A 12051-nucleotide genomic window follows, 5' to 3' on the forward strand; every position below is an offset into this window, starting at 1 on the left:
TGCAGCCAAGAAAGGGACGTACAAGCGACCGGGCTAACATAGAAGTCTGAAAGATGTACACCATCTTAGAGACAGTTGTGCAGCATTGTCTTACGTGGAAAATAAATTGTGTTAAGGGGTATTCCCATAGCAAAAGGTCTGGTAAATTTATACACACACACATCTTTGCAACCCACACTAGTGTTGAGTGCAGGGGTCACCCGGAGGACTTGTCAGATGACTGCCACATCTAGGCTGAGAATGGAGACCGGGCAGCGCTCACAATTATGTTAGTCATTGAATAAGCTGAAGGAGTATGTTTGGTCTTATGTGTAATGTCCATCGTTGCGGACGGAGAGTGTTGCACATATCTGCAGCCCCTACTGCCATTCATTTCCCTCATAGATGCAGCAGCAATCTCATGTGATGTGGCAGTCATCAATAGATGTAGTTCTTGTCTCTGGGGCACACGTACATCAGATAAAGATCTTTGAGATGACAATATCACATTTTGTTCGGGTGAGAAAAACTTAAAGCCTCAATTAACATTGGAAAGTCACTAAATGAACAAAGTATCAGCAGGCAAATGAGGTACAACCAACTGCAAAACATAGAATAATTAGATGTATTGTATTCTGCTTATTTCCTTTCGTAGAGACTCAATCGCTAGTTTTTTTTGTTTTTTTTTATGAAGTAGAGGATCTTTAATGCCTCTGACTATGGCTGTCATTTATGAAGGAGTCAGAGTCAGGATGTGGAAAAATAAGAGATTGAGTTGGTAGTTTGTCCTACAGACTATGCCGCCCTAGTCTACACCTTTTCTCGTGTTACTGTATAGGTAGAATACCTGACTTATAGTCATCAATAGCAGATCTGTGGGGAACTCGGGTGTAGGACCCCCCTACCTGATCAGCTGATCTCACCAGTCACTGCACAAAGAAGAGAGTCATAAGCAGGTAGCTTTATCCTGTGTGTAGAGACTGTGCAGATCAGCTCCCATTTACTTGGATAGGACTCATCCCAGCCACTACTCGGAGAACTGAGCTACCTGCCTGTGTCCTCCCTATAGCGGCTGCTGTAATCATGTGATCAGATAAGTGATCAATATTATTTGCCTGGTAAAACCTTTTTAACTTGAAAGGAATAAATGAACGTACCTCTAAAGCATTGAAATAACCCACAGCTTCTTTTTCTCGCTCTTCCTTTTCCGATTGAAGACGTTCTAGTTGGCGACTTTGGTTTCCATTGCTCAGAATAAGCTGTTGTTGACGATACTGTATTTCATTCATTTCTTCTTCTAACTGTGCCTGTATTGAAATAACATAACTCATGAAATCTTACAATGCAAAAGGCATCCAGTAATAATCTGGGATGCATCCTTGTTCCTTGTATACTCCAGGTATGTGATATACACACAGCGATGCTCCTTGATCCAGTTATGATGCTCATGTGTTAACTGTAGGTGGCTTCTGCTACAAAGCAGAAATTATCCATAAGATCGGCCATTTTGGAGACTGACCCAGTAGCTGAGATGGTTACACTAGCCCTTTTCTGATTCCCAACACATCAACTTCCAGAGCTATAGACTGGTTGCCTAATATATCCCATCCCCTTGACAGGTGTCAATGTCAATAGGTAATCAGATAAGTCAGGGGTTTTAAGGGTAAGTTCACACGGGGTTTTTTTGGTCAGGATTTTGAGGCCGTATCCGCCTCAAAATCCTGACCAAAAAGATGCCTCTAACTGAAATCAATGGGAGCCGTTTTGTTCCGGCTCCCGGAAAAGGAAGCAATATGCTCATTATTTCAGGCGGATTCGCCTCACAACATCCGCCTGAAGACATTCCCTCCTGACTAGGCCCATTAATTTGGGCCTAATCCAGAGAGGAATGCGCGACTGGATGCGCCGGCATCCACTCGCAGCTAACCGTACTTTGGACTGGAACCTGAAGCGGCCTCCGCCTCAGGCTCCGGTCCAAAAAAGCCCATGTGAATTTACCCTAAAGCATTATTCCCATCTTGGCAAATCACTGCAGAGGCGGGAAAAACATGGCAAAACTTTTGGAAGCATGTAAGCAGCGCTGCACTACACGGTCTCCATAAACTCACAGGGGAGCATTGGAGCTACAGGAACAGAGTAGCACAATTAGAAACATGTCTCCATTCACCTTCTAGGGTTAACATACATCCTACCATGGTGGCTATTCCTTTCTCGGCCATGATTTGCCAACATTAGATTAACCCTTTATCTGGTCAGTACAAATAACTATAAAATAAAATGATTCCAGTAATGTTTACCTACTTGGAATTTACTTCAGAGAAGCTGAAAAGTAGATTACTCACCTTTGCACTTTCAAGTTCATTTATTTCAAGCTGGAGGGTCAACATTTCTGAAGACATAGTTTCGTGAGCGCGCTCAGACATCATCCGCAGCTCCTCCGACTTGTTAGCTAGCAGCTCAGTCTGATGGTCAAGTTTGTGTTTTAGTTGTTTCTCACTTAATCTTGCTTCATCTAATTCACCTTTTAACTTCTCCATCTGGGAACAAACAAGGATTGCAAGACACAAAAAATAAACATTCACTCTTTTCCTGCACAAAACTGTCTGTTATAGCCAGTGGCTGGAGGTGAAGGCCTGCAAGGAAAAAGATCAGTGGCTAAACAGGCTGCGGACAACCGCTCTGATGGAGGGTGTGTGTCAGGACATGAAGGAGATGGGATGTTAAAGGGAATCTGTCATTAGAATCCCTTTTGTAACTAAGTAGTACACATCGGAATAGCTCTAAGAAAGGCTATTCTTCCTTTCCCTTTCTTTTTCTGATCCATGCCGCCGTTTCTGAGAAATTTCTTATTTCTTCCATATGTAAATGAGTTTTCAGACAGAACAGGGAGCATCCGAAAACTCTGCAGCAATGCCTCTGTCTTCTTTTCTCGACCGCCTCTTCGTCGGATCATTGGCCGCTTCTTCAGCCAGAAGTGCCGACTGTGCATTTCGTCGGGCCATTTTCTCATGGCCTCTTACACGAGTGCCCATTCAAGCGCTGCTGGGCAGAAGGACGTCCCTGGCTAACTGTCAGGAACGCCCTTCTGACTGTAAAGCGCTACGGTACCGGGACCGATAGCGCTTTACCCGGGGCACAGATCGGAAAAGCCGACAGTGCGCTGAATTCAGTGCACTGTCGGCTTTCCAGCAGTATATAGAACTGCCTGTGCCCCGGACCATGAAAGGTCCTCTTTAAGAACACTTACTTCCTATCCACAGGACAGGGGATAAGCGTCTGATCGCTGAGGGCCCTACCGCTGGTCCATCTGAAGTCTACTTGCGAATAGAGTGCCAGTACAAATGCGTGGTCATTACTATGTGAATGGAACGTCAGTCACGTAAGTATACAGGCACCTCATTCTGGAGGCTTTAGGCTAAGGCCCCAAGTAGTGAGCCACTTCCAAAATATGCTGCTAAAAAGACTGTGGCGGAAATGCATGGTTATGGCTCCCGCTCAGCTCCTGACACAGGTGCCATATTGAAAAAAGAAAATCGTTAAACACTCTGAACGAATTCATCAGACTAATTCCCCAGCACTATGCTATAGCTTTGTGTGGATAACTTTTTACATACATACCTTGTCTTTCAGCTCATTCATTTCCCGATTATGGTTCCTCTCTAGTTGTTCCTGCAATTGTTCCAGACAAGCCTTCTGTTGTTGCTTTATGTTTTCACATTCTGACGATAAACTCTCTAACATCCGATTTTTAAGTTCCACTTCCCGCTGGAGCGAATATTTTTCTTGTTCCAAGTTCTGAAATCCATCATTTAAAAGTAAACAATGCATCACTAAGCTTCTGACCTAGAAGACATGTGGCTCAAACAAGCATTACATGGTGCTTTCCTCCTAAGGTACCTCAATCGTGATGGTCATTTCATTACGCTGCTCCTCCAACTGGTTTTGGAGGTCACTTTGGCTTTCCAGCAGTTGAAGCCCATACTGCGCAGCCCGATCTCTCTCCTCTTCCGCCTCTTTTAACTGTCGCCGGAGTTTTAAGATCACGTCTGATTGGTCCATGGTGTCAGGTCCCTGGTAAATGTAAAGGAAAAAGTTATTTATTGGAAACCTAGACATCAGAAAGCACAGACCAATGGGGTCCGCTGGGCCCTGTATGTAACCGCTATTTTAGCAGTCGCCTTTCTGTTGCTATGGTCCTCCGAAGGAACAAGAACAACGGAGAGGCAACACTATTAGGAACCTATTCTTCCCTAAAGGGAAGTTTAGGTAAAACATACAGATAAGATGTGAAGGTAATGATGGGAATACATTATTAACCTGCATAAGGCAGCCCAGTTTTAAAATTTCACAATGGACCCCCTCATTCACAGCAGAGCAGCCCCAAAACACCACTCTATTGTTAAATGGGGCACCTACATTTTACTTGCCACTAATCCTTGAAGCATTTCTTCCCCCCAGTAGTCACAACACGCTCACTCATTCCACTAGTGGTAGGAGCAGGGCTCTCTTGCAACTTCCAGACATAAAAAGGGTCCCCCCCCCTCCCCATTATCCTCATCTCACACATGTCCCATGTACAGTTTTATAGCCTTGCGCAGATCTGTGCTAGAAGTCACATGAACTACAGACCATAGTCTTTAAAGAGGACCTTTCATCAGATTGGACACAGGCAGTTTTTTATACTGCTGGAAAGCTGACAGTGTGCTGAGTTCTGCGCACTGTCGGCTTTCCCGATCTGTGCCCCTGGTAAAGCGCTATCGGTCCCGGTACCGTAGTGCTTTGCAGTCAGAAGGGCGTTTCTGACACTTAGCCAGGGACGCCCTTCTGCCCAGCAGTGCCTATCGCGCTGTACAGTGTAGCGGGGAGGAACGACCCCTTCCCTCTGCTTGCACAGCTTGTCCATAGACGAGTGTTATCAGGAGCAGGAGGGGGGAGTTCCTCCCCGCTCCACAGTATAGCACGATAGGCACTGCTGGGCAGAAGGGCGTCCCTGGCTGTCAGAAACGCCCTTCTGACTGTAAAGCGCTACAGTACCGGGACCGATAGGACTTTACCCGGGGCACAGATCGGGAAAGCCGATAGTGTGCCGAATTCAGTGCACTGTTGGCTTTCCAGCAGTATATGGAACTGCCTGTGCCCAATCTGATGAAAGGTCCTCTTTAAAGGAGGTGCCCAGGATTTTAAAAAATTTTTAAAATTTAGGCCATGGAAGGCCTTGTTTGCGCGGAAATCACGTGACCGCTGAGGCCAATTAGTATCCTCCGTCCTTTTATTAGGCTAATGAATGGCCTAAAGAAATGGACACGGGATGTCAGATTGCACCACGAGAAAAAGAAGCAGCAGGAATGGGCCACACTAGAAGACAGAGCCCTGAGGACAGCAGACTATGGTGTTTAGTTGTTTTTTTTAACCTTCCCCGCCAAACTAAAATAATATTAATGATAATAATGATAAGAATATAAAAAATTGTGGGCAACCTCTAAGTTTTCCAAACACCATAATACACCGTATAGTGAAATGCAGCCCCTTTTACAAAACGCTGATTTTCTTAAAGTAACGGAGTGGAGAATGTTTCCTAGCCAACAATCCTGTGATCTGTACGTGGCTTCTTTCTACACATTAGTCAAAACTTGGAAAAAAAAAATAACCCACACACATTGTTAAGAGCAAAACCAGGGCAAGGAATGACCTACTTGGAAACTTCCTAATACTAAATGCTTCTGTTTGCTAGGATTACCCGGTAATCTCCTAAAATTGTACAATCCAGTTTAAAGTGCTAACTTGCCATCTGTTCAGCAATATGGCAGTCGTCATACTGATTCTTACAATACCAAGAAGCAAGTGGACACATCCTAGGTTAAACTATTTCATACATATAGACATATGACAGATACTTGTCATATGAAGTCTGGATCTTTTTGGCTTCATTGGTTTTGAAAAAACTAACCAGCCCTCCACACTGAATTCTGCAATGTACTCGTAACCTGGACGTCTATGGAAAATAGACCATATAGATTATACCATTTGTGATTAATTTGGGTCCACAAATTTAGGTGTAGAATTTTTTATATTTTTTTAATGGAACCACAGTGGAGAACTATAGATGAATTTGGGGTTGCCTGATAGTTGGAGATATAGAGAGTAGCCAATGGAGTATACACATTATACTAATAGGACAGAACATTATGATGTAATAAACTGTCCCATCTATGGCTGCAGAGATTTTAAAGAGGACCTTTCACCATATCCGGGCACATGCAGTGTTATATACTGCCAGAAAGCTGACAGTGCGCTGAATTCAGTCGGCTTTCCCGATCCGTGCCCGGTGTAAAGCACTATCGGTCCCGGTACCGTAGCGCTTTACAGTCAGAAGGGCGTTTCTGACCATTAGCCAGAGACGTCCTTCTGCCTCGCGGCGCCAATCGCGCTGTGCTGTGGAGCGGGGAGGAACGCCCCCTCCCGCTCCTGATAGTGCTCGTCTACGGACAAGCTGTGTGAGCAGAGGGAGGGGGCGTTCCTCCCGGCTCCACAGCACAGCGCGATTGGCGCCGCGAGGCAGAAGGACGTCTCTGGCTAATGGTCAGAAACGCCCTTCTGACCATAGAAGAGCTACGGTACCGGGCCGTAAGCTCTTCACACCGGGCACAGATCGGGAAAGCCGACAGTGCGCTGAATTCAGCGCACTGTCAGCTTTCTGGCAGTATATAGAACTGCCTGTGCCTGGATATGGTGAAAGGTCCTCTTTAAGCCTCATTTACTAAGCGATAAAAAATCATCTGCATTTAAACAAAAAAATTCTCTCATTATGAGACTGACGTCTAGACCGCTGATTTTCCAGGTTTTAAGATCTAATTTGAACGATACCATGAAGGACTGACTTTAAAGAGGACCTTTCACCATATCCGGGCACAGGCAGTTCTATATACTGCCAGAAAGCTGACAGTGCGCTGAATTCAGCGCACTGTCGGCTTTCCCGATCTGTGCCCGGTGTGAAGAGCTTATGGTCCGGTACCGTAGATCTTCTATGGTCAGAAGGGCGTTTCTGACCATTAGCCAGAGACGTCCTTCTGCCTCGCGGCGCCTATCGCGCTGTACTGTGTGAGCCGGGAGGAACGCCCCCTCCCTCTGCTCACACAGCTTGTCCGTAGACGAGCATTATCAGGAGCGGGAGGGGGGAGTTCCTCCCCGCTCCACAGTACAGCGCGATTGGCGCCGCGAGGCAGAAGGACGTCTCTGGCTAATGGTCAGAAACGCCCTTCTGACTGTAAAGCGCTACGGTACCGGGACCGATAGCGCTTTACACCGGGCACGGATCGGGAAAGCCAACAGTGCGCTGAATTCAGCGCACTGTCAGCTTTCCAGCAGCATATAACACTGCCTGTGCCCAGATATGGTGAAAGGTCCTCTTTAAGGGTAAGTTCACACGGCGGAAAATGGATTCTGAATGTCAACATAGCACGCGGCATTCCGAATGAATGGGCCTAATCGGGAGGGAGTCTTGCGCCGCGGCTGAGTCAGCTGCACCATTCGCGGGAAGAATGGGCATATCGCTTATTTTTTCCGCTACTAGCTAATGGAAAAAAGAAGCCAGCGGCTCCCATTGACTTCAATGGGAGCCGTTTTTGGCACCGGATTTTGAAGCGGATACCACATCAAAATCCGCTGTCAAGGGCAACACGGTGGCTCAGTGGTTAGCACTGCAGCCTTGCAGCACTGGAGTCCTGAGTTCAAATCCCGCCAGGAACAAGATCTGCAAGGAGTTTGTATGTTCTCCCCGTGTTTGCGTGGATTTCCTCCCATTCTACAAAGACATACTGATAGGAAAAAAAAAATAATGTACATGGTGATCCCAATATGGGGCTTACAATCTACATTGAAAAAAAATAAAAAATCTGCTGTCAAAAAACTCAGTGTGAACTAGCCCTAAGGGAGAAAAGAATCATATGGCACCGCAGATAAAACTTCTTTAATATTATGTAGTGCTATCTACACTATATCCAGGGATATCACTGATCGAAAACACAGTTGGGATTTGTATATTTATATGCAGCTTCAAAATATCCCAATCGCACGTTTTCAACCAAGGATATGACCCCAACTTTAGGGTCATATCCAATTTCAGCAAATGTTCTACAATTTTCCAATATCCTCTCAGTGTCGCTTGCCTGCTGTCATTCATTCTTCACATCCAGTGAATGAAGATCAGTTCATAGTCACGTGATGGATACAAGGATGGACGGCTTGTTATAGTAAATATAAAAGGGAACAGCACCCCAGTAACCATCTGTTGAGGCAGTTTTCATGTCGGCTCACATATGTAGATAAAGGCTCACATCTAAACCCGTCACCGTTACACCGTAAGTGGAAATAGAGAATGCAATGTTTCCTGTTACAGACCCTTCATCGGCATTGGTTGCAGATATGATCCTGAGATAAGACCGCCATGTAATGAAACCGCACTAAGTAGGAGACCAGCAGGTCAGAGGAGTCACAAGTAGAGTTCTCCTTAGTGCTCATTCACATTATAGGAAACAACGGCTGTGTGCTAGTCCCTGTATAAACAGCCAGCACATGGCCTCAGATACTAATGGATCTGAACAGTCTGAGTGACTGATCCGATAAAATATAACCGGTCATTTCTCAGCCCAATTTCACAAGTCTATCAATAGATTAAAGGATTTGTGAAAACAGTTCATGAAAAAGTAGCATGGACTAGGTACATTCATCTGAATATGTCCTTAGTGGGGACTTCACCAGATTACTTACTGTTTTGAGGATATCCAGAGTGAAGGGTCTGTAACCCAAAATGCAAAATCCTATATCTGGATATACTGAATAACTGGGCCATGTCTGGATGTGATACCTGATATCTATATATTACTACACGGCTCATTACAGTCACAGCACAGTAACCATATATCTGTACTGTGACGTACCGTGCACCGATGTGCCCATCACATGACCAAGGACTGATCGTCATCTACTGAAGGTGAACCAAAACTGACAGCAAGCAGAGATCTAGAAAACCCTGAGGAATTGATACAGAAAGTATATTGGGAAAAAAGTACAAATTTTCATTATACTAATCACATTCATTTGCTGAAGCTACTCGGATCATGGGGATTCAGCATGCACCCTGTCCTTGTACCGCAGGGATCAGCTGTTATGGAACTACAAGTCCCAGGATCCTCCAGTGACTTCTGCAGGAGATCCTATAACAGCTAAGACGTGTGCACACTGGGACGTGTCACTTCACAAGGATGCTGAGCCCTGCCATACATCATGCAAGAACCTGGCGTCATTCTCAGTGCTCGAGTGAGGAACCTTTCTAGCGGACAGTCTTATAATAGATCCATCAGGTATTTTTCTGGATAAATCTCGCCACGGTGGCTCAGTGGTTCGCACAATAGCATGCAGCGCTGGGTCCTGGGTACAAACGTTCTCCCCATACTTGTGTGGGGGTCCTCACTGCCAGATCCCTGATATAGGGAGGTGTTCACACTGCAGAGTCTTGACATACAACCCTGGATGAGCCCACGGATGTATCACAGGTCCACTGGGTTTCTCCCCCAGGTACAAGAGTGCAGAGTGCACAGCGCCCCCAGCAGTGAGTGGCTGTATGTAGCACAGCCGATACACATGGGGACAGACATGACACCCTATACACTGCACATTAGGCTTCCTATGCTTGTATGTAGGAGAGCCCGGGGAGGACACAGGCAGCAGCCCCCAGCCATGGTCTTCTCCCCCCGTCTCCCTACATGATACCCCCGCGTGCCCCTCACCCCCGCACATAAGAAGCCGCAGCCCGGTGTCGGCGCACCCTGTACACACACAGGACACATACCGCAGCCGCTGCTCTCCTCTCGGTCCGCACGTTAGCCGCTCAGTTTGAATCAGACGTCTGCTCGGCACGATCTCGCGATAGGCGTCGGCGCCCTCTCTACCCGCATCCTGATTGGCTGATCGGCAATATGGGCGTGGTCTCACCGGCGGTATCGTAGTGTGGGCGGAGTAGAGTAGGGCGGCGGTTATCACGGAGTATAAATGGCGGCCATAGCTGATTATCTGCCCAGCTGAGGTGTCAGACGGCTGTGGAGGGGCTGCAGGTTACTGGCAGTGCTGGAGCCAGGTCTCCACAGACATACACCGTCTTGTAGTGACGGAAAACCGTCCGTGCTGGTGTGAAAGAAAGATGGCCCCCAACTCAATAGTATGGGGAGACCCTGAGAAATGGTCACCTGCCTAATCTCATATGACCCCGCATTACTGCACCCCTACTCCCCTCATCTAATTACATTGATACCAGACACTATCCCTTAGGGTCCATTCACACGGAGTGACGTGCCGCGTGACCTGGCACGTATATGGCGTGTGAGATTTTGAGCGCCGTAAAAGCTCCCATTGATTTCAATGGGAGCCTGGATCGTATACGCCGCGTTATTTTGTGGCCGTGATTTTGCGGCCGCAAAATAACGCGGCGTATACGATCCAGGCTCCCATAGAAATCAATGGGAGCTTTTACGGCGCTCAAAATCTCACACGCCATATATGTGCCGAATCACGAGGCACGTTACTCCGTGTGAATGGACCCTTAGGCTGAGTTCACACAGAGTTTTTTGGTCAGGACTTTGAGGCTGTATTCGTCTCAAAATCCTGACCAAAAAGATGGGTCCTATTGAAATCAATGGCAGCGGCTCAGGTCTTTTTTCCTGGTGCGGTTCCAGCTCCTGGAAAAAAGAACAGACGTGCTCATTCCTCAGGCCAATTCGCCTCGACTAGGCACCGGCATCCAGTCGCGGCTACCCTTTCTTTGATCCAGAAACTGAGGCGGTCTCCGAGTAACCCCGTGTGCACTCAGCCTTATAGTTTTATAGTTCCCTCCTAAGGCCGGGTTCACACAGGGTTTTTTGAACCGGAATTTGACGCGGAGGCCACCTCAGATTCCGATCCAAAAAGTGGCTAGCAGCGACTGGGTGGGCATTCCACTCCAAATTAGGCCTAAATGAATGTGCCTAGTCGGGGGGAGGTATCGCAAGGCAAATTCGCCTGAAGAAAGAGTATGTCGCTTCTTTTTTCTGCGGGCGGGAACAAGTCACTCACAGAAAAGGGAAATGACCGGCTCCCACTGATTTCAATGGGAGGCGGTGTTTTGAGCAGGATTTTGACGCGGATTCCACATCAAAAAGCCTCATCTGAACCTGGCCTAAGTGTATGTTCACACAGGTGGGAAAATAAAGTGTCCTGCTGCGATTTCTTCCTTCTATTGAAAAGAATCCAAATCTGCGACATATTCCTCCGTGTAAATGACCCCTCAGAGTACCCAGCATCAAGAGCCCTGTCACCAACTTCATGTTTCACTTATTTAAAGGGGTTGTCCAGGATATTTTATTATTGTGTCAAGAGGCTGTGGAAGGTTATAATAATAAAAAAAAAAACATATTCACCTGTCCTAGGCAGCTGTCCAGTCCACGCAGCTCCCTGTGGCTTTTTTGGTAGAAGACCCCACCACAAGTGACCACTAAGGCCATTCAGCAGCCTAAGGAAAGTAACTGGGACTTCACTTGTGACATCCATGAGTGACGTTCCGTGTCCTTTCTTTACCCTCAGTAGTCACTGGACAGTGGCTGGGGACAGGAGAGTGTGTGTTTTTTTTTTAAAAGGGGCTCTATCACTGGAAAAAGTCATTCCCTGTCATCATACAGCAGCACAATGTGGGGGTATTTCTGCCCCTGCATGCTGGTAGGACAGATGGAATATTCTAATCAGCAATTAATTTAAATATGTATGGCTAGGCCTTATAAGAGGGCACTGAGACATCCCCCCACATCCCCCCCCCCAGGATTTTGTGTCCTCCTTGACCGGGTTTTTGGGAGTTTTGTGTACGAGGTACCGGTCCTTTTTTCTTTTGTTCATCTTCTTTGTTTTTCTGCCTAAAGCAGAAATGAGAGAAGAAAGTTCAGTTTGTGGGCTGCCTATCTGGTCAGTTAGCCGCAGTGCGACCTGGTCCGGTTAGGCTCCACCCGCTTGTGGTTACTCCGTGTTTGTGCGGCCTGGGTTGGGCTGCACTTG

At 46.8% G+C, this 12051-nt stretch overlaps 1 protein-coding gene across 2 annotated transcripts in view; it reads right to left on the reverse strand.

The window, feature by feature from the left end:
- SPDL1 (spindle apparatus coiled-coil protein 1) overlaps positions 1-12051 on the reverse strand; it is a 36313-nt gene that overhangs the window by 14535 nt on the left and 9727 nt on the right. Inside the window, exons 1-5 of one of the 2 annotated variants that reach the window (XM_075274750.1) lie at positions 9827-9898; positions 3877-4050; positions 3598-3774; positions 2322-2516; positions 1137-1286 (exon numbers count right to left, since the gene is read on the reverse strand). In XM_075274750.1, coding sequence (XP_075130851.1) covers positions 1137-1286; positions 2322-2516; positions 3598-3774; positions 3877-4038 — 684 coding nt within the window. In that variant the 5' untranslated portion in view covers positions 4039-4050; positions 9827-9898. Of the gene's footprint in view, positions 1-1136; positions 1287-2321; positions 2517-3597; positions 3775-3876; positions 4051-9826; positions 9899-12051 lie in introns of those variants that run through there. The other variant, XM_075274749.1, reaches the window with a different exon arrangement.

This window comes from Leptodactylus fuscus, chromosome 5, assembly GCF_031893055.1.
Source record: "Leptodactylus fuscus isolate aLepFus1 chromosome 5, aLepFus1.hap2, whole genome shotgun sequence".
NCBI classification, from domain to species: domain Eukaryota; kingdom Metazoa; phylum Chordata; class Amphibia; order Anura; family Leptodactylidae; genus Leptodactylus; species Leptodactylus fuscus.